This window comes from Callorhinus ursinus, unplaced genomic scaffold (genome assembly GCF_003265705.2).
Source record: "Callorhinus ursinus isolate GAN/ISIS: 27379988/994484 unplaced genomic scaffold, GSC_fseal_2.0 scaffold2, whole genome shotgun sequence".
Classification (NCBI taxonomy): domain Eukaryota; kingdom Metazoa; phylum Chordata; class Mammalia; order Carnivora; family Otariidae; genus Callorhinus; species Callorhinus ursinus.
The window spans coordinates 41298916-41320702 of record NW_027397064.1 but is presented as its reverse complement, the minus strand read 5'-3'; the positions used below and the strand labels follow the sequence as shown (position 1 = coordinate 41320702).

Below are 21787 nucleotides of genomic sequence, written 5' to 3'. Positions count from 1 at the left end.
TCACACTGAGTTTAGACATTTTCAATAGCCAGAGTGGTGATCGTTAAGTATACGCTGTTGCAAGGAGAAAAGGCCTGCTGCTTAAGAAGCCCTTTAGGAATATCCACATATATATGGATATATATGGAATGTATATGTGGCTATATTATGGAGTTTGTATTGTGTAGTTTTACTCTTGCCTTTTAATCATCCTCTATGGAAACCAGGCCCAGGTGCTCCCTACCTAATGAGCTTGAGTCACCTTGCATCCCTGGGTTAAACTTCTCCACATTCTTTTAACCTTTGGCATAAAAGAATTTGGCTTGAGATCCTTGATTTTTCAGCTCCTTATTCAAATTCTTTTTTTTTTAATGTAGGATTTCGGTTTCTACCAATCTTACTGCCTAAAAGGTTTCAATTCCAGCAAGAAGTAATTTGTTTTATTAACATCTTCTCATAGCTTCAATTCTTGGGCCCCATGATCATCTTTATCACCCCGTTCCTCATTCTCCCCGAGGCATTTCGATCTTTCCTCAGATACAGCGAGGAATAGTGAAATGATAGACACCCCAGACAGAGCTGCCTTTCGGCTTCAGCCACATCCTCCCTCCCTGGCTTCCACGGCCCTCGGCCCTCGGGCCCTCAGTAATCTGACCCTGCACAATTGATCTCAGTTTATTCCCTGCTGAGTTCTCTAAATGCCATCCTTCTTTTTTACCCAGTTCCTTTGCTCCTATTTCCCCTTTACCCACATGCCATGGCTCATTCTTCCTGTCTGTCTGAATGGTCCGTCTAGTTACACCTCATCCAGGAAGCCTTCCTACATCCCATTGGCCCCTTCTCCCTTCTCGGAATTCCTTTTTCTCTTGCTGTTGGGCACTTGCTCTCTGATTGTTCCATTCATCTTGGTTTGATCTCCACCGCCACACTTGTAAGCTTCTACCGAGTGGGCCCCACGGCCATACATCTGTGTATCTCCTTCACCTGGGCCACAGACTAATAGCGGTCCTGTCCGAAGCACATCCACTGGGGATCTTTCTCAGTAAGCTTCACGCAGCTGCAGAAATGTGTAGTCTCCTCATATTGTGCTTAGAATCTGAGGTGGTGAATTGGTGCATTCAGTGACTTCCTTATTTCTGTACACCTCATTGGTGATCCTTAAGTGAGAATAAATATTCCTTCCCCTACTTTGGAGGACATTACTGTGGAAATGAAGTGGCATGAATCAGGCTCAGGAAGTCAGGCCTGGGAGATGGGCAGCTCCCTGGGGCCAGGTAGAGCTCAATAGGCATATTTCATTTGATGAAAGTGTAGTTTTGTTGTTGTGGTTCTGTTTCATTTTGTTTGCTTGCTTTTTAAATTTTGAATTTGAGTGCCTTTAACGTGGATTGCATATTTCAACGCCTGTGGATCCCACTACTTCCCCTTTATTTTTATTGGGCAGTCCCTGGAGACATTTGAGTTTGAGACTTCTGGAATAAATAATTTGTTTGAAGGCAGCAAAGAAGATTAATATATTGGCTGTGAAAACACTTTAAAAAATACAAAGCAGTGCCAGAATAAGTTGTCACTATTAGTTCAATTGCATATTGAAATGGTGGTTTTTTGGAAGCCGGTAGCATACCACGAGAAAACACAGATGCCATTATGATGACATTCTGTTTGCAAATAAGTGATGTTTTGAGATTATGCAGTGTTTTTAGGTAAATGGAATTTGCAAGAAGAAAGCAGAGAGGATGAAGAAAGAATTCTTTAGGCTCACGAGTGGGAAAAGAAGATACTTCAGAAATCATGATAGAAATACATGTATAGACTTACTGTGTGCCAGGCACTGTTTTAGGCACTTGTATGGCCTATTTTAAGAAAGTAAAACCTAGAAGGAAGGAGGGTAGAGAAAAAGTATTTGTCTAAACCCAGGCTTCTTTCTCTATTTCAGCATTTACATGCATTTTCTGCAGTGGGATCATTAACCACTACCACCCTCCAAAACAACATTGTGCAGTTGGGTTCTATTTGTCTGCCAACTTCTCAGTGGATTTTCTAGCTCTCATTGGAGTGGCTGCCTGAGATGTAGGGAGAGAGATTTGGGATTAGCATGGAAGTGTCAGATGAAGGGAGAAGGTGCTCTAAAGCTGCCATACGTTGCCAGCAAGGTGACTGTGTGATTAAAGTTGTTACACTTCATTTAGAAAGAAACGTGGAAAAAGAACTTCTGTATAACCTAATTCTTTATAAGATAAAAATGTAAAAATGTATGGTTTGCTTTCATAGTAATGTCCACATTTCTACTTATCAGCAGTGAAATGCACACATAGGGCCAGAGTGTTAGGAATAGGAGCGAACCCTCCAGTTCTGCTCCCCGAGGCTCCTGACCCTCATCTGCAGGCCTCCCTGGGAGCACTGCCTCACACATCTCTTGTTGGTGTGCGCTTGCGGTACCCGCGTGGCACCCGATGCCTTTAGGGGCTCTTAGGTTCGCCCCAGCAAGGCTCCCTTTCTCCAGTGCGTGCATTCTAGGTCAGGGTCAGTGAGACTCTGTCTTCTGCCCCTTCTTTGTCAGGTACCTCTGAACAGCTTCAAATAAATGAATAAGCAAATGAAAGCATGTGATTTTTATTTTATCCAGCACATTGTCTAACAGTGTATTGCGACACTAGTCGTTATGGAATTTTTTTTTTTTTTTTAATGTTCAGAGGGTTGAATGAAGGAAAAAATTTTCAGATCACAACAGTGAGACCCATTTTCATGTTTTTTCTTTGAGTTTCCTTTCCTATGTGTAGGGGTTGAAAAGATAAGAGTCTTCGTATAAAATGTACATTTCTTATTTTCATAAAACATAAGCATTTTCCATTTTATTACCTAATTTTCATAATGATCATTCTGGGATAACTGTGTAACTTCCCTTTCAGTGGGCATTATTTATTTTACTATTCTGCTGTTGTTGGACTTCTAAATTGCCTCTGATTTTCCTCTCTTCTGTAATACTGAAATGGATATCTTTCTGGGGAAAGTGTTTGTAATATTTTGAATTCATTTCCTGGGACGCAAAAAAGCATAATAATTGGGTATAAATAATTTGTCCAATTCTCTTAACGGTTTGACTGTTCATCCAGAGTATAATGAAGACTGGCTCTGAAAAGGAATTTGAAATAAAAGAGCTTTAAATATTTAAAGAAATACCTTTATTATTTTATTGAAATTAAGCATTGTGACAATTGTGGGTGCTGAGTTTTTCTTTTTCTTTCTTCTTCTTTTTTTTTTTTTTTAAATAGGCATATTATGCCCGTGATGCTCTGGCTAAAAACCTCTACAGCAGATTGTTTTCATGGTTGGTAAACCGAATCAATGAAAGCATTAAGGTACTGAATTTCAATAACCAGATAAATCAGTTGTAATAAATGGTATTCAGAGTGTAAACATTAAGTTAAAAATACTTTAATTTTATAATCAGATAATTGATTATGACTTACAAAGGTTGTTCCTTGAAAAGAATTTACCTTGCATAGGATTGAAATTTGTCAGGATTCTATTTATTTTGTTTTGCCATGTATATTGTAAGAAATCTCACCCGTCAGTGGTCTAGTGGTCTTTGCAGAGTTACTCTGAGAGCATCCCAGGTCTTGGTTGTGGTTCATCTATCTAGTTTATGCACTTGGCTGAAAAGGTCACTTGACCTCTCTAGCTACTGAAACGCTCTTCAGTAAAATGAGGGTATTGGAGTAGTGTGATTTTGAAAGGCCCTACCTAGATCGTAACATTGAGCGATCTTTTATTATAGTAAAGCATCAATAAGACCATCTTTAAATAAGTCACCTATTAAAATTTCTGGAAGATTCCATACCAAAATTCTATCTCTTACATTAAAAAAAAAAAAAAACAAAACTAAATTATAGTTATTCTCCTAGTTGTGAAACACAATTAACTTATAATACATGTCTATATTCCTTAGTATGCTTTTAGTGTTCTATTTCAGGCCTGAATTAACCCATCAATTTTAAACTTTTTTTAAGGCACAGACCAAAGTGAGAAAGAAGGTCATGGGTGTTTTGGACATCTATGGCTTTGAAATTTTTGAGGTAAGCTTTTTTCCTAGCTTTTATATTATCTTTATTAATGTAGAATAGTTGGAAATTACATTGTATATTCTATAGACCACATTTAATTAATATAACTTTGAATCTTATAAAGAAGCCTTTTTGTGGATGTAACAAAATGGGTGTGTGTGTTGAGTGCTGAGAGCCAGCATTTTGGAGGCAATGCTCTCAAAGGAAGAACGTCTTGTATAAGTATTTGACTTTTGTAAATTCAGAATTCTTCCTGTGAAATTGCCAACAAGGTATATGGACATTGTACCTTAGTCATTTGTTCATTTGTAAGAAACAGAAGCAAGATGGTGCCCTGAGAAAGCATGGAGCCCAGGAGCCAGATGCCGGCTGCAGCCTGGCTGGAGCTGGTCACCTCATCCCCGCTGGACTCAGGCAGAGAGGGTCTCAACTGGGTGATGTGTTGGGTCTCATCCAACTGCAGTCTTACGATAGTTCTGTTGCAAAGGTTGAAAGAATTTCTGCAGAAGTTCATAATGAATTTTTTTAAAAAGACTCCATGCCTATTACAGATTAAGTACTTAAACATTATATACTTACATTAGAATTTCCTATTTATCCTCTTACTAACTTTGACATTTAGAAGCTGTTTTAAGGACTTTTTTTTTTGCCCCCTCCCCCATTTTAAGGACCTTTTAAAGCCTGTACTCTTACTTTTAGGAGTGGTATTTTAGTTTGGTTTGGGAAAATAACAAGTAGACCAGGCTCCTCCTTTTTTTATTCTCCCCATAAGTAATGATTTGTGAATTCCTTTAAATAAGCAGGCCATGCCTAGAATGACCACCCAAAGCCTGCACGTGTTCCAAATTATCAGGTTCACAGAATAGAAAAAAAAAACATCAGTCCATTCCCTGTGCTAAGCTAGGCCTTTCTAGCAAATGTCTTTTTCTTACAACATTTATTTCTGTGATGGTACCTTTTCCCTCCTTGACCACAGTCCATATTGAGGCCAGTTATTGAGGGCTACCTATGTGTAAGTGTTGTGGTGAGTGATACATATATTGTCGGACTTAATTTTCACAAAGATGTCATGAAATCGCTGCAGTTATTCCTTTTTTACAGGTGAGGAGGTGAGGCTCTGAGGGTCAAGTAGCTCCCAAGGTTACATGGTTACCAAAGGGCAAACTCAGGACCTAAACCCTAGGCCTCCTTAACAAATAATCAAAGATCTCCTATAGGGCACTCTTCTCTCCAAACTCACAAGGTCCCTGTTACCTGAAAATAAGGAGAAAATGCAAATGTGATAAGTTTCTGATGCCCCATATTTCTGTGCCCTTGTCATCATTCCGAGCTGGTCAGCATGGGGAGCCCCCCTGGGGTACTTTGGTGTGCTGGTGGCCGAGTGTGGGGCACCTGTGTCGTGTGCTGGCTGCTGCCCGCCCCCCCCATCCTGCCCCTCGAAGATGCTCTTCAGCACAATATCTGCTTATATTGGTGCCCCTTTAGCAGACTCTGCAAAGGAAAGCTTCTGGGCTCTTGGTAATAGGAAAGAATTTGAGGTTTGTGAGTTAGGAGAATTGCTTGTATATACTCAGAACTACCCTCAGATAGAAAAATTCTTTTCTAAAAAAGCCCCCCAAACCAGAACTTTGAACCAAGACCAAATCTAACCAGTCATGTCTATAGCAGATCTTACGATGTACCTAAAATCATGAGAAATTAATTTTCCTTCTCCATGCAGTAGATGCTTTGATTTTTTTTCCCCAGTTCTTTGAGAGAATTAAGATTTGTCTTTCATTATAACTAACTGTTCTCTTCATTTTCCTGTCTAAACCTTCTCAGATCTTCCAAACATCTTGATTATTAATAATCTGCTTAATGATTTATTTTATAACTAAATTTACTTGGGGGAAGTCAGAATAGAGATTTGGTTGCACACTTTTATTTTTTTATTTTTTTTAAGATTTCATTTATTTATTTGACAGAGAGAGACAGCGAGAGAGGGAACACAAGCAGGGGGAGTGGGAGAGGGAGAAGCAGGCTTCCCACAGAGCAGGGACCTGATGCGGGGCTCGATCTCAGAACTCTGGGATCATGACCTGAGCCGAAGGCAGACGCTTAACGACTAAGCCACCTAGGCGCCCCTGGTTGCACACTTTTAGATACTTTACCTGCTTTTTGATACAGAATTAGAGAGGCTTTTTTTTTTTTTTTAATGTATTCACCTGCACGCCCCAGATGCCATCCTACATTTTCCTGGTTTCTCAGCAAAATTAGAACACATGGAAACATCAGGAAGTCCATTGTATTGAACATGAGGGAGCCAGGCAATGAAGAACTTAAAAGTACCAGAAGCTGAAGTATAAGCTCAAAGTCTGACTTGGGAAGAAGTATTCTGAATCCTCATCAGTGCACAAATGAAAATTTCTATAATATTGTATACCCAAGTGAAAAAGAAACTGATGGAGTATAGAGAGAATTCTGCCTTTGTTTTTCCATGAAACTTGACTGCAAGAATTAAGTGTTCTGCCCTTTAGAACACCCTGGGCATCACTTTAAAAATTGGACGGTGAAGGTTCAGAAAAAAAATTTTTAATGTTTCTAATTCTGCCTCATGACCCCATTGACAGTTCCCATGAAAACGTTTTTCAGCTGAGCTGGTGGAAACCTTTCATTCATTTTGGTCTGTCTCTAAATGGAAGAGGGAAACTGATGCATTAAACCATGGGATGATGACCCATGGATTTGACTGCAAAGCATTCCAGGGCCAGCTGCATGAATAGCCCTGCCTTGCTGGCCGCATGTGATCTGACGTCAGGTTGGAAAACAGATTAGTGGAACACTGATACCAAAAATAAGAGGAAATGAGTTAAAACACATAGAGAAGAAAAATCTAGCTATAAATCCTTGTTGAATATAAGTCCAGTTTTGCAAAGGAAGAGAGTTCTATAATCCAGACACTCCAATTCCACACAATTAAGTTTGAATGTTCTTATAACTACTCTCTGAGAAACATTTATAGCGTCACCATAAAATAACAAATGAAAAAATTAAATTCAGAGTGAAGTTGAGCCATCTAAACTGATTCAGCTTTTTTCTAAGTGCTTATCTGAGAAGTACTAAAAGTGGCAGGTAGCTTACTGGGAAAATCTAACAAATTATTAGTGTGCTGTAGACCAAAGCAGAACAGCAAGCTGGATATTTCACCTTTCATACAGTTGAGCTAGTTTCATATAGCCAAAGTTATTTTGAATCAGGCACTCTTTATTCATCTTGCCCTTATGAACCTCATTGAAAGTGACCCATATACAGTAAGAATATGATAGGCTGGATGCAATGATTGTTCCAAATAAAAGAACCTTAATAGGCGAACAAGAGTCAGTGTAGCCTGGTAAGTCTGTCTCATGATGATGAGATTTGTTTTCTAAATGGTTTTTGAAAGAAAATTGATTCTGGTTATAGGTAATACCTTCTGTTCCAGCTTTTTTCCTTTATTTTTGTTCTTAACATGCTAGAGAACTTAAAGAGGAAGGAGAATTTTTAAAGTACATTTTAGAACGGAAATGATGGGAAGTAATATGGTTCATAATATGTATCTGTACATCATTACTCTTGCTTTTTAAGTCAAAGCTTATTTTAAATTATGTAAGAAAAGCACTATACTGTTGTTTTTCTTAAAATTTACCATATTTTAATATGTACTAGGAAGAAAAATGTTATGTATTTAAAGAGTGCAAGACTTAAATATCTACCTGTCTTAACATAAGGTATCATTAGCCTCCTCTGTTGCCAAGAAAATACAGATAAATTAGTAACAGGCAGGTATTTCTGACCCATCTTTCAAAATCCTTCCAAGCAGAAAGTTCGTAATTAATGCTTCAGAGTATAAACTAGTTGTGAACTTCACTGGGAGTATGGTTTTCTGTTTGTTTGATGTTGAAAAGGTGGACTCAAACTCAGGAATTCTTGAAAGAAGCCCTAGATTTTGAAGTTTTGGTCTATTATTTTATTTCTAAACCTAGCAGGTTCTTCCCACCCCAGTCTACACTTGGTGAATACAGTGTAAAACAGCATAGAACCTAGACACCTGGCTGTGTATCTGTTTTCCCTAAAGCAGTCCAGTGGGGCTGGTGAGGGTTCTGGGCTTCACACAGGGAGATTGTGTGATGGGAAATTCTGGAAATGCTTGTTCGAAGATGTTCCCCAAAGTTTTAGTTTTATCATAACCTCAGCCTTTAGGGATAAATATGAGTTAGGCAGTGGAGACACATTCCATGCATGGGGCCTGGGTAGAACACTGGAGGGAGAGAGTGCAGAGATGAGTCATTCAAGCTCCTGGCCACTTCCTCCTGAGGAGACTTGGATTCATGAGACTGGCATGCGGGAGACAGTGCCTGCCTCAGGGATCACTGCCACCCACAGTTCTTAACACAAAAGTGTCCAAATATCAAATTGCCTTGGGGCCTTGAGATTCATGGGGTGGTTCCTTAGACCCAGTTTAGCTATTTTCTAAAGGGGAGAATGACTCAAGTGGAAAACCCAGTGATATTTAGTGCCTGTATACATGAAGGCATGTTCTGGACCCATGCAACTTGCAGCTATACAAACTCTTACCAGGACGTTCCTTAATTTTTTTGCAAATTATGTTCGTATGTTATTTTTAATGATTTGTGAAGTCCCGTTTCCCAAAACATAGGGCAATGTCAACAATGTAAACATAGATCATGAGAAATGGGATTGCCTTCACGTTTGGCAATGATGATTGCTCTGGTGATTCGTAACGTGTTTTGAAGACCATGAGGTGTGTTTGCAGCAGATGCAGAGATACTTCTGAGGGGAAGTCAGCTGGTTTCTGCCTTGATGCTTGTGCTAGTCTATTTTTTGTTGTTGTTCTTTAGACACCGGGATGAGGTAGGAGAGACAAGTTTTTTCTTAGGCCATCCCCAGAACGTTCTCTCCTTGCCACATTATTTATGTTTGAGGGGAGACCTCGCAGGGACAGCATGGGGTGGGTTGCTGTGGTGAGAAAGAGGAGGTGCTTTTGGAATTTGCTGGATCTCTTCATTCTTTTCGTGACCTGCCATTTGCCTCTGTCAATGACTCTTTGGGGAGGGGGATGTGTCATTTATTTTTCCTGAGAATTTAGAATTAGAAGCATTAGATCCTGAAGCCTTGGGACTTCAAGCAAGTTATGTGAGGTATTATTTGAGTCAAACTGTTTTTATCCTGCATAGCTCACACCTAGCAGAACCACAGTTCAGACACCGCATGTAGGCATCAGGGGCCCGTTTTTTGAACTGATTGGACATGTGTCTTGATTTCAGATTTTATGCCAATCAGGAACATAGCTTGAATGGTAAAATCTGTCATTTGCATCAATGAATAACTATCAATAAGTGTTTACTTTTAGAGGTTTATTGCAAATTAAGAACTGACTGCATTTTGTGTAATCTGTCCCTTTTTGCACCAGAATGCAGTAAGTATGAACTGTTTGCAGTGACAGTCTGTTGCATGCTCCTGTGTTACTGGCTTCACCAACTGTGTGGACTTTGCAGTAGATGGCCATTGATTACCTGTGTGCGGATATGAAATAGAGAGAATTCATACAGGAACTTTTAAATATTGAGGGGAAATCTAGTTTGGGTCTAACTTACCCCTGAAGTTGTGTTGTGATTGTGAAGCTTTGCCTCTGATTTCTAACCTGCCTGTGTGTATTTCATAGTCCTGTTGCAAAGCGTCCCTCCAGCTGTTCAGGCCGTGTCATGTGTCTAAGGACACTACCCTGGTCTTGCTTCTCACTAGTTACCATTTGAAGACTTGTTTAAATAGCTCCATGAGTATAGACTTCTTAAATAACAGAAAGGATTTTAACTGTTAAATAAACCATGAAAACTTTAATTTTATTTATAAGTTTTTGAATTGGGGTAGTAGTTTTATATAAGGATATATTTTACCAAACAAAGAAAGCCAGACTTCCTCGTAGAGAGATGGCCTTATCCTGATCATAATCGTAGTAAGGCATCTAGGCCAGATTGACGTCAGCTTCTAATCAAAATTGTTAAGCTCCAAAGATCGGAGCACATGGCTTTTAAAACTTTATGTGAAAATGAGTACTGGGGAATGCCCTTTGTGTCTCAGACCATTCGTTGAAAGTATTGAAAATAAATGTGTTCCCTTTAGTAAAAACCTTCATGATTAAAAACAAAAAAACTCTTTTCCTTGACCGGACTTAACATTTGAAAGATAAACCAATGATCGTGTGTATGTGTCATTTATGGTTTAGAGTTAAAAGTTCTCCCTGATTAATGAGTTCGCAATAGGAAACGCTTAGCTGAATTCTAAGAAAGAATGTAGTCAGAAATCAGTCAGCATCATAAGTCTCATTTTAAAATTTGTCCTACATAGGAGCAAAATTGATTTTGAAAGTTCAGCTTTCGAAAAGCTCTATGACTTTTTTGCTTTCATCATTTACAGAGAGATTTGAAGGTCAGTTGCTCTGTGTATTCATGAGAAGCGATGAGCTTCAGTTTCACGCCGGGATGCCCGTGGCTCACAGCTCGTTAGGGCCAGGACTGGCCACCTCGGTAGGAGAAGAGTCAGGTTTATCAGTGGTGGGGTCGTACTGTCCCTTGCTCCCATGGCCACCATCTCCTCTCCACAAAGACAGACGATAGAGGTGAAAATAACACGTCTTACTACCAGATCTACCTCTTCCTGGATGGTGTGGTTCTTGTTGGGGTGTATTCATTCAACAGACAGACGTTGTGTGCCCTCAGTATCTACGGCAATACATTAGGCCCCGTGGATGGTCCAGAGATGATTTAGGCGTGGATCTTCCACCAGAGTTTGTAGGAGGTAACTCTAATATGAAGGAGAAGCTGCTGAGAACCATACGAGCGATAAATCAGGAGCCTTCTGAGAAGAGAGTTTCTCACTCGGGAAATGATTTTGATGTGCTGATTCCCTTGAATCTCTATTTATTCGGCACTTCGCTCATTCATTCACTCATCAAGTCACGTGGAGAACTTGCTAGGTGCAAAGTGCTGCGTGAGGCACGGGCTTACACTGGTGAACAGAAGAGACACGTAGTCAGCCCTTGCCCGTCTAGTGAGACAGGGCTGAAACTAATCAGTACACGTGTACACAGAGGCCCACACGCGTGTACACAGAGGCCCACACGCATGTACACAGAGCGTGATTTTTAGGAAGTGCTGGTATCTAAGAGTCAGAATGAGGGAGCTGACCCTGCATAGAGGAACAAGAGGTCAGATCAAGAAGACTTCCTCGAGCTGCAGAGTTTCACCCGAGAATGGCGGATTGAGAACTTGGGTGACAGAGACTATAAATCTCACTGTTCCTTTTCGGATCCTTTAGGGGAAACTGTTTATTTATTTATTTTTTTGTTTTGTTTTATACCATGTGTGAGGTGCTCCTTTGTCAACTAAAAATCCTCATCTTTCAAAATACTGCATAACTTGTGTATACTTCATTCACCCACTTGACTCATGAACCATTTCTCGAGGGCCTGCAGCGTGCAAGCCTCTGTGTGCTGGGTCTCAGTGTCCCAGGAGCTGTGTGCTGGGCCACAGTTAAATCCGCCGGACGGTGTGTGTATGGTGTTTCTTGTGGTTTGCGGTGTTAGAGTGTCACTGCTGTGTGAGACCTAATGGCATGGCTTATAACGCTCTCTTCATTTTTCTCCATGTAGGACAACAGCTTTGAGCAGTTCATTATTAATTATTGTAATGAAAAGCTACAACAAATCTTCATTGAGCTGACTCTTAAAGAAGAGCAGGAGGAGTATATACGGGAGGTAATGTTGAAATACATTTTGTTCAAGGTTCCTCTTTTTACTCATCATACAAATTGTGGATTCAGAAGTCGCTAAAACAGAACCCTAAAATCAGATTTATCTAAGTTTAGCCACATTTTGTCTTTTAAAAGTGCATTTGTGAGGACATCTGAGCTCACTGGGATTATCTTTGCTGCCCTGCTGCTAGAGCCTAGAACAGTGCCTGGCACATAGTAGGTGCTCAGGAAGTATCAGTTGACTGGCTTGAGTCTTAGCAGGTTCTACTGTAATGATGTAAAATAATAGTGTGTTAAAAAAAGAGTCAGGGGCACCTGGATGGCTCAGTTGGTTAAGCGACTGCCTTCGGCTCAGGTCATGATCCTGGAGTCCCGGGATCGAGTCCCGCATCGGGCTCCCTGCGTGGCGGGGAGTCTGCTTCTCCCTCTGACCCTCTTCTCTCTCGTGCTCTCTATCTCTCATTCTCTCTCTCAAATAAATAAATAAAATCTTAAAAAAAAAAAAAGAATCAGATGAATGAGTAAACAGCAGTGGTACATCCATAGCAGGCAATAAAAAGGAACAAACACCATTTGCAACAACATGGATGGACCTGGAGGGTATTATGCTAAGTGAAATAAGTCGGACTGAGAAAGACAGACACCATATGATTTCGCTCATGTGGAATCTAAAAAACAAAACAGATGAATACACAAAAGCTAGAATCAGACCAATAAACACAGAGAACCAGCTGATGATTGCCAGAGGGAAGAGGGGTAGAGAATGGGCAGAACAGGTGCAGGAGAGTGGGAGGTCCAGGCGTCCAGTTATGGAGTGAGCAAGTCTCAGGGGTGGAAGGCACAGCACAGGGAATACAGTCAGTGGGACTGTAACCTTCGTGCATGGTGCCAGATGGGAGCTGTGCCCATGGTGGGCACAGGGTAACGTACGGAGAAGCTGGATCCCTGTGTTGTACACCTGAGACCAGGGTAATGCTGTGTCAGCTATACTCAAAAGCAGTTTTTGTTTTTTTTTTAAACCAACAAATAGTTGATCAAGGACTTATCTGAAGAATTGGCTACTCCAGAATAAAACGTATTAAAAATGAAAGAAAAAAATAATAAAAATGTCAGTCCACTGTCAAAAAAAAAAAAGAGCAAGCAGTTGATAAACACAGTGACATAAGGAATCTCAAATGCATTATGCTAAATGGAAGCCAGATTCAAAAGTCTGTATACTCTAGGATTCTATGATATGTTGTTCGAGAAAAGGCAAAGCGGCATTGATTTCCTAAAATTTTATAATAAAAACAGGTAATATTTGTTGAGTGCTTACTATATTGCCAGGTGTTGTACTAGCACTGTGTAAATTATCTCACTTAATGTAATTTGAAAATAATCAGAAGTAATGTTTATAAAGTTTCATCCTTAATTGTAAAACCATATGTGGTTTTCACGCTTTCATTTTTTAAATAATGTTTTTTGAAGTATAAAATTATTTCAAACAAAAGGAGCAATTATTGTACTGTGTCTATATTGTATTATATTTTTGTTTTTATTTGCTTTAATATTTTAATAATGGTATTACCTATTTTTCTTCATTTTTTATAGTGTTATTGTAAATTATTAAAGACACTGAATCCTTTTTTCTTTCCTTTTTTTTTTTTTGCTTCAGTACAGAATTTTCTAATGTGATTGTTATCCCCAGTGTCTTAATAAAATAACCCAGGTACTCGAAAGCTAAATCATAAATATTTCATCTTTCTTTTAGAATGATCACCATGCTTTAGAAACATTTCATACTTGGCTGGCACCTTTTTTAACATAAACATCCTAAAAGCCAGAGTCATTCTCTTCCTGTCTTCTCATCGTAAATGGATTGCCCAAACTTTGATCTGTAACTTAAAACAGTTGGTACAGATTGTCTAAAACACGTCTAAGAATATATAGGAAGATCCCCAGCTTGCTATATGAATTAAATTCCCCTTAGAAGAAAAATAAATGTTTACACTTACAGGCACAGTGTATGCAGATCCAGAATGATGACATATAGCCTCACAGATTTGGCTTTGTAGCTAGCCTCAGAACCAGTGGGTCGATTTTCATGTCTTTCCTTACGTTGGAAATATTTTGTCTTAGCACTGGGATGTTTTTACGTTTGAAATAGTCAGCTGCCTTACAACATGGGATTGACTCTAAAATTAATTTTTCCTTGTGGTTACAAATTAAGAACAGAAAAAATGTGGGCCTTAGATTCCTGGGATCAAGTTCTGACTTATTTCCTTATAAACATTGTAAATATACACAAAGTAATATTGACCCAAGGGCCTGTTAAGTAAATGTTTGGCACAGGGCCAATGAAGTGCATGGGAAATTGCCACAGATGGGAGAGTGGAATGGGAGGCGGTCTCAGAACAGGTCAAGGGCGTGTGTGCACTTTAGTCACATCATGTCAGTGGTAGACCGCTGAAATTAAGAAAGTTTTGGGAACCAGAAGATGACAGTTTGCAGCACTGATTTTATAAAGGAAATACCCAGAGAGGACATGAAGCATAGAAAGGTAGCACAGTGGCTGTTTTATAGATGGTGGTGTGTGGCCTCATCATATGGAATCTGATTTTGTTCTCTCTTGTTTCTAAGGGCATAGAATGGACACATATTGACTACTTCAATAATGCTATCATTTGTGACCTAATAGAAAATGTGAGTATAAAAATTGCTTGGTAATAATTTCCTGCACAAAAGATCTCGCAGGCTTCGGTGTTAAGCTGTAGCATTTTCGCTATTTTGACACTTTTCTTTACAGAACTGCAGAGTTCTGGAGACTCCATTATAGCCATCAGAGATCATGCACAGTTCTTGAATACACACATAGACGGCTGGACGTTTTGATCCTTGGCTAGGATTTTCAATCTCGTCCCGTGGCCACATCACAAGAGCCCACGCATGACGTTCAGATGCCATGCCCTCAGTGCACGCCCCATTCTTGCTGGGAGCCCAGGTCTAGTCCCCGGCTCCTGGCAATATGAGCACTGGTCAGAGGAGGCTCGGGAAAAACGTTTTTGCCCAATCATTTATCCATTTCGTTTCCAAAATTCCGGGAGCCACTTAATACACTGTTCAGTGGTTATTACCAAAAAGAGAATTATCGGTGAGGATGTGTGAAAATGTGCATGATTGCTGGGAGTGTAAATTAGTGTAGCCATAATAGAAAGCAGCCTGGAAATTCCTTAAAAAATTAAAAATAGAACTGTTGTGTGATCCAGCAGTTCCACTTCTGGATATATATATGCAAAGGAAACAGAATCAGGATCTCGAAGAGGTAGTGTTAATTGCAGCATTATTCACAATAGCCAAGATATGGAAACAACCTAAGTGTCCGTCTTTAGATGAATGGATAAAGAAGATGTGGTGTGTATATACAATGGGATATTATTCAGCCTTGAGAAAGAAGGAAATCCTGCCATTTGTGACAAAACAGATGGACCTTGAGGGCATTACGCTAAGTAAAATAAGTTAGGCAGAGAAAGACAAATGCTGGGTGGTATCATTTATGTGTAGAATCTAAAAAAGCCAAAGAAACAATAGAATAGTGGTTGCTAGGGGCTGAGGTGGGGGAAATGGGGAGATGTCAGTCAAAGGGTACGGACTTCTAGTTACAAGATGAATAAGTTCCAGAGATCTAATATATAGCATGGTGATTACAGTTAACAATGCCATATTATATATTTGAAAATAGGAGAGCAGGTCTTAAATGTTCTCATCACAAAAAAAAAAAAAAAAGGTAACTATGTGACATGATAGAGGTGTTAACTAAGGCTTATGGTGGGAATCATTTTGCAGTATAAAAGTATTTCAAATTATCACCTTGTATGCCTTAAGATTCCACAGTGTTATATGTCAACTGTATCTCACTAAAGCTGGAAAACATTGTTAAAATAAATTAATAGAGAACAACACACGTGCTCTTCAAGTTTAGGTAAAGGAGGATAAAAGGACAATCGTGGGAGCTGAGCGAAGTGGGACCCCAGGAGTGGTTCCCCTACAGACCCAGCCCTGGTTCAGACTGCCTATGTGGGGGGTATTGTGTGCGTGTGTGACTTTGCAGGTGGCCAAGGACCACGGGAATTTTCAGGTGACCAACTATGTCTGTATTTATGTGAAAAGGCTTAAAGTATGAAAAATTACTAGATAAATCTTAGATTCCAAAAGGTTACTAAATTTTTTTACATCGTACTCTGTAGTTTATTGTAAACGAATTGATTGCAGAAAGGCTAATTCGTATGTGAAAACTTGGGAGCCCTTTTTTTATGCTTAAGATTACTCACACTCTTGGCCTCGATAACAAAGTTATTGAAAGTTATTTGAAACGATGGGTAAACTTTATCGTCCTGCAGTCTTTTTAGCTGTCAGTGGTAGGTGAGTGCTGGAATAGAATCACAGGCTCGAAATGTCCAGCAAGTCACTTTCTTTTCATCTGTAACAAGACCTTTTGGACATTATGTAATTAGCCAGTATCTCTTCCCTCGGTTTTTAAGATATTCCTGAAGGCTGCACCTTGAATTAAATGGAACATTAAATTGAATATTCTGAAATATGACTGTTTAAGTAAACTTTGCTTTGAAATATTTGAACAGTGTTGGAAGGTGAATGCTAACATTCCACCTAAAGCAATTCAAAACTCTAATATCCAGAAAAATCAGTGAATTTACTGAAAATTTTTTGCTTGTAAATTTTGTGACCAAAGTAATTTGCTGTGAGAACTTTAACTTTCAGAAGTCATGACTAGTATATTTTCCTTCAAAAATATAACATTGAACTTATTTTCCCTTCAAGAAGGAAAAACAGAGAGAGAGAACCATGGTAATACACTTAATTTAACTAGATTATCTCAGCCCCAAATCCCCTTGCCTATATGCTTGGAGAAACTCAGGTTCACATAGAAGCCTGGGTACATAAAGGAAATGTTTCCTTCCAGCGTTACCTAACAATAATGTTTACTCTGGGGCTGTTGTGAACACACTTGATCCCTGAGAGTCCACACTTCCCCTGGGGTTTTGTGTGGAATGAGCAAATGCTGGTCGGAGGATGTCATGGCCTTGTGAGGAGAAGGGGAGAGGAACTGGGAGCTTTGGCCCGGTGGAAGTGGGTGGGGCTGATGGTCAGTAGAGTGGATCATTCTCTTTGGAATGGGGACATACGGGCCCATAGGGGCAGTGCAAGGAAGAGCGGCCTTTATTTAGCAAAGTAGAAGATTCTGGATTTTTGATTCAGTTTAACTGGGCTGACTGCTCTTAGGATAAATGGGACCATGGGGTCTGAATACACAACAAATTCTCACTCATGTTCAACATTCGTTTTGAAATTTTATGTGGAAGAATTTTATTCTAAACAGATATTCTTAAAACACAGCTTGATTGCGTTGATCCCAAATCACATTTTTTTTTTTTGCGAGAAAATAAACTGTATTTTTACATGAACAATCTGAAAACATCTGAAACCAATTTCCTTCTGAAGCTATGGATCAAATAATGGCCTTAGAAGACTGTGCTTTGTGATTTGTGACCACATGTCGTAGAGATTGCATTGTCACATGTAGTTTCTGACGTTTAGATTTGTGTTTGAGTGTGTTTGGAATATGAGGTCTGATTTGCCTTTTTTGAACAATGTGGATTTCAGTCATCAGCCCGCTGAGGTAGCTGTGGTGACTCCTAAGTCCTGTTCTTTGGGGGAATGGGGGGCAGAGTAGGGGAGGGCGACTGATAGAGACCCCCCCCCCCAGCAGGGACACACACCTGGGCTGTGGAAGGGGGCCAGGACTCCTGTGGCTTCTTGTGGCTTGTTTTGATTCTCTGCTTTTTGTTGTAACCAAGCGGAATTTTCTTGTGACTAAGTTAATTGTGTTTGACGGTGTAATTAGGAATAATTATTTAAACAATACAGTGAGGAAGGAAGGAAACCCTTTTTACTTCCTTTCTTGCAGAACACAAATGGGATCCTGGCCATGCTGGATGAGGAGTGCCTGAGACCTGGCACGGTCACCGACGAGACCTTCTTGGAGAAGCTCAACCAAGTCTGCGCCACCCACCAGCACTTTGAGAGCAGGATGAGCAAGAGCTCTAGGTTTCTCAATGACACATCCCTGCCTCACAGCTGTTTCAGAATTCAGCACTATGCTGGCAAGGTATGGGGGAGCTGCGAGCACCCGGTGGGCCTGCAGTCCTTCCCTTGAGGAGGCCATGCCTCAGGTGGCATTTGGACCAGTGCCAACTTGTAAGAATGAGTCGCCGAAATCACAGAATCAGTAAATTGTTCAATAGAGGTAGAATCTGAATCGTGTTGAGTCAAAATCTTAACTGAGAGCTGAAAGGAAAAGCCAGTGGTCTTAATGAAAGAGCTCAAATGTATTTTAAAAATCGATTTTATTGTTTCCAAGCTCTCCATTATCCTATAAAAATAGATCTGTCAACATGAATAAAAGGAGACCTGCTAGTAAAAATTAGGAGTCACTAACGACTGACAGTAAGGTTTTAGAAGCACAGATCACTTAGCAAAAACAATGAATTCTTAGACTGAGATTTTGAAATAACAGTGGGGAAAATACCTACTTTTTTAAAAAAGCACTTATTGGGATGCCTGGGTGGCTCAGTCGGTTAAGCGTCTGCCCTTGGCTCAGGTCATGATCCCAGGGTCCTGGGATTGAGTCCCGCATCTCCCTCTGCCTCTGCCCCTCCCCCTGCTTGCGTGCACTCTCTCTCTCTCTCTCTCTCTCTCTCTCTCTCTCTCTGACAAATAAATAAATACAATCTTAAAAAAAAAAAAGCACTTACTCATTTGCTTAATATTTGAGGGAATTAATTTTATGCCACCTAAGGTCTATAAAGATAATGTTAATGGGCGCCTGGGTGGCTCAGTTGGTTAAGCGACTGCCTTCGGCTCGGATCATGATCCTGGAGTCCCGGGATCGAGTCCCGCATCGGGCTCCCTGCTCAGCGGGGAGTCTGCTTCTCCGTCTGACCCTCTTCCCTCTCGTGCTCTCTGTCTCTCATTCTCTCTCTCTCAAATAAATAAATAAAATCTTAAAAAAAAAAGATAATGTTAAAACCAATTTTGACAATAGCTTAATTTTTAGAGTCCTGAAAGAGTATCAGTTGATGTTAATACCTTCTTTCTTTTACATAAGGTTGCCCACATCGGGCTCCTTGCTCCGCAGGAGGCCTGCTTCTCCCTCTCCCACTCCCCCTGCTTGTGTTCCCTCTCTCTCTGTGTCTCTCTCTGTCAAATAAATAAATAAAATCTTTAAAAAAATAAATAAATAAGGTTGCAAATTCCAAAGAGGAAAACATTCTTATTTATATATTTATTAAAAATTAGGTATATAGTATCCAAATTTCTGTTAATTTCAAAAAGTTGGAACCTAGTACTTTTTTTTTTTTGTTAGCTTATGTTATTAAAAGATACTTTTCTGGTCAGTTTCTCTACCCACTTAGGATGTCTGAAAATATCAGTGCTATCTCTGTTTTCTCCTGTCTACTTTTAAGCAGACTAGAATTGGCACATGTGAACTAAAAAAAAAGAAAGAAAAGTAAAACCTCAAAAATGTGCTCAAACACCAAAAAAGCCTACAATCCTTTGAAAATGTTATGATAGCATTTTTTGGAGTTTATTCTTGCAAATCCTGAAGTGTAATAGAATTTATTTTGAACTCTTCTGTGATTTAGACAGATGGAATTTAAACTTGGAGGCTAATTTGGTATTAGGAGTGTGACTAATGTGCTGAGGGAGGGGGGTTGATGGGGAAAGTAGAGGCTGAATTATAGATAGTCTTGGAATATTTTTAACAGTTGTGTGATGCCTGGGACTGCAGTTTATCAGCTGTTGAGTTTCGTGTGCTGCTCATAGGTGCTGTACCAAGTGGAAGGATTTGTTGACAAAAACAATGATCTCCTCTATCGAGACCTGTCCCAAGCCATGTGGAAAGCCGGCCACACCCTCATCAAGTCTCTGTTCCCCGAAGGGAACCCTGCCAAGATCAACCTGAAAAGGCCTCCTACAGCAGGCTCTCAGTTCAAGGCGTCTGTGGCCACACTGATGAAAAACCTCCAGACCAAGAATCCAAACTACATTAGGTATTTCTGGCACATAAAATTCTTCGACAGGTTCATTAGGAAGGTAGTTTCAAGGAAGATCATTTCCCTGTTTGCCTAAATCGGAATATAACCCCCACAGAGGATAACCCAAGTTCTTACCCATCAAATAAGGTGATCTCTTGGGTTTGCTTAAAAAATACTCCAGTGCTCCTCCCACCTCTTCAAGCAAGGAATTTCAAAAAGCGGGGGCGATAGATATTTAATGAAATTGCATTGTTCGCACATAGGATTTTTTACTTTTTGTATCTTTGTTTCATGACATGTTCAGAAATGTAAGCGTTTTTCTGGTAAAGGTTTTGCAGAAAACTCTTCTATTGGATTCATCTTCTTACATTAACTTAGAGCACAGCATTAAAGCAAGTGGGGCTTTAGTTCCAACTTTGGTGTTAGGAAATATGTCTCTTTCTTTCTTAAGACTTACAGATTTGGAGAAAGGAATGACTCCCAAAACATTCTTAAATTTTTCAAAGCAACAGAAAGAATTCCTTCAGAAGCATCGGGTCTTTTTTTCCTGTTTCCAGGGCACCTTAGATCTCGAGATTCAGTAAAGCCCAATGAGGATTGGAGTTTTCAGTGTGTATATTTGGTGAAGTAGATAATGGGGGATGTGTATCGAACAGGTCAGGTTTCATATAGCGCACACACACTCACACATCCCTTCCAGAACTGTCTTTGAAAATGCCATTGTGAGGAACCTAGCGGGAAGAACATTTCTGTGTGGTTTGTTTACCTAATATTTATAATGGTAACAAATATAAATAGTCAAAACCCCCTGGTTTGATTGCAGTCAGATTGGAACATATAGCAGACAAAGATCCTAGTTTCAAAAAAGAAAAAAAACCCAGGAAACTTTCTGTGGTCAGTTGCTTTTGTTATTCTCAATTAAGTGGACTTTTAAAAAGTTATTATTTAATAAGAATTTACATGATGTGATATGCACAGATCCTGGGTGAACAGCTCAGTTATTTTTTCATCATTGTATTCTCTTTGACAACCACCATCCTGGTCAACATAAGGAATATTCTATCACCCCAGAATGTTCCTTCATCCCCCTTCCTTTTTAGTGACTTTATTGTATCTCTAAGAAGTCTTAATAAACTATAAGCTTGTGAATATATTATATTTTTTCTAGAGTCTTTGTAGTTTCAGATTTCACGTTAAGGTCCATATTTTTCCATATAGATAACCTCTTGCTCTGGCACCATATATTGAAAAGAAAAAAAACCACTATTTTTTATTCAGTTATCTTGATGCCTTTATTGAAAATCAGTTGAAAACATGTTTAAGTGTCTAGGTCTAAACTCACTAGGCTGTTCATTGATCTGGTTGTCTATTTTTAAGCCAAAGGGTGGACATTATTTTTTGTAAATGTAAAAGGAGAAGCATAAAAACACCAAAGTCAAAATAGGTCAGACTTAATTATTCACATATTATGTATGTGTGTAGAATTTATTTAACACTTTTAAGTAGGCAGATATAACCATAAATGTTTAACAGTGTATTAATTAAGATATAGAAATTGCTTCCATAAGATCCAAACATAACAATGGCTTAAACAAGACTCATTTATTCCTTATGTAACTTCTGAGTATAGGGATTTTGGGACTAATCCAGCGTTTTCTTCTGTTTTGTGGCCCTGTGGTTCCCAGGGTGTTTCCCTCATCCATATTGTCAAAGACGGCTTTCTACCATGGCTCTGTATTCCCAGCCAGCAGTTAGAGAAGAACAAGGGGAGTGCAAGTCCCTTCCTTTTAAGGACACTCAGAAGTGCCATATATTAATTCTGTTGTGATCCTAGTGGCCAGACTTTTGATCACATGGCCACAC

At 39.6% G+C, this 21787-nt stretch overlaps 1 protein-coding gene across 5 annotated transcripts in view; it reads left to right on the top strand.

The window, feature by feature from the left end:
- The window catches only part of MYO1B (myosin IB), a 179622-nt gene that overhangs the window by 130373 nt on the left and 27462 nt on the right, over positions 1 to 21787 (top strand). For all 5 annotated transcript variants that reach the window (XM_025848374.2, XM_073881058.1, XM_025848392.2 and 2 more), the window contains exons 12-17: positions 3252 to 3338; positions 3990 to 4055; positions 11731 to 11835; positions 14451 to 14513; positions 17794 to 17994; positions 19713 to 19939. In XM_025848374.2, the coding sequence (XP_025704159.1) occupies positions 3252 to 3338; positions 3990 to 4055; positions 11731 to 11835; positions 14451 to 14513; positions 17794 to 17994; positions 19713 to 19939 (749 nt within the window). The remainder of the gene's footprint in view (positions 1 to 3251; positions 3339 to 3989; positions 4056 to 11730; positions 11836 to 14450; positions 14514 to 17793; positions 17995 to 19712; positions 19940 to 21787) is intronic.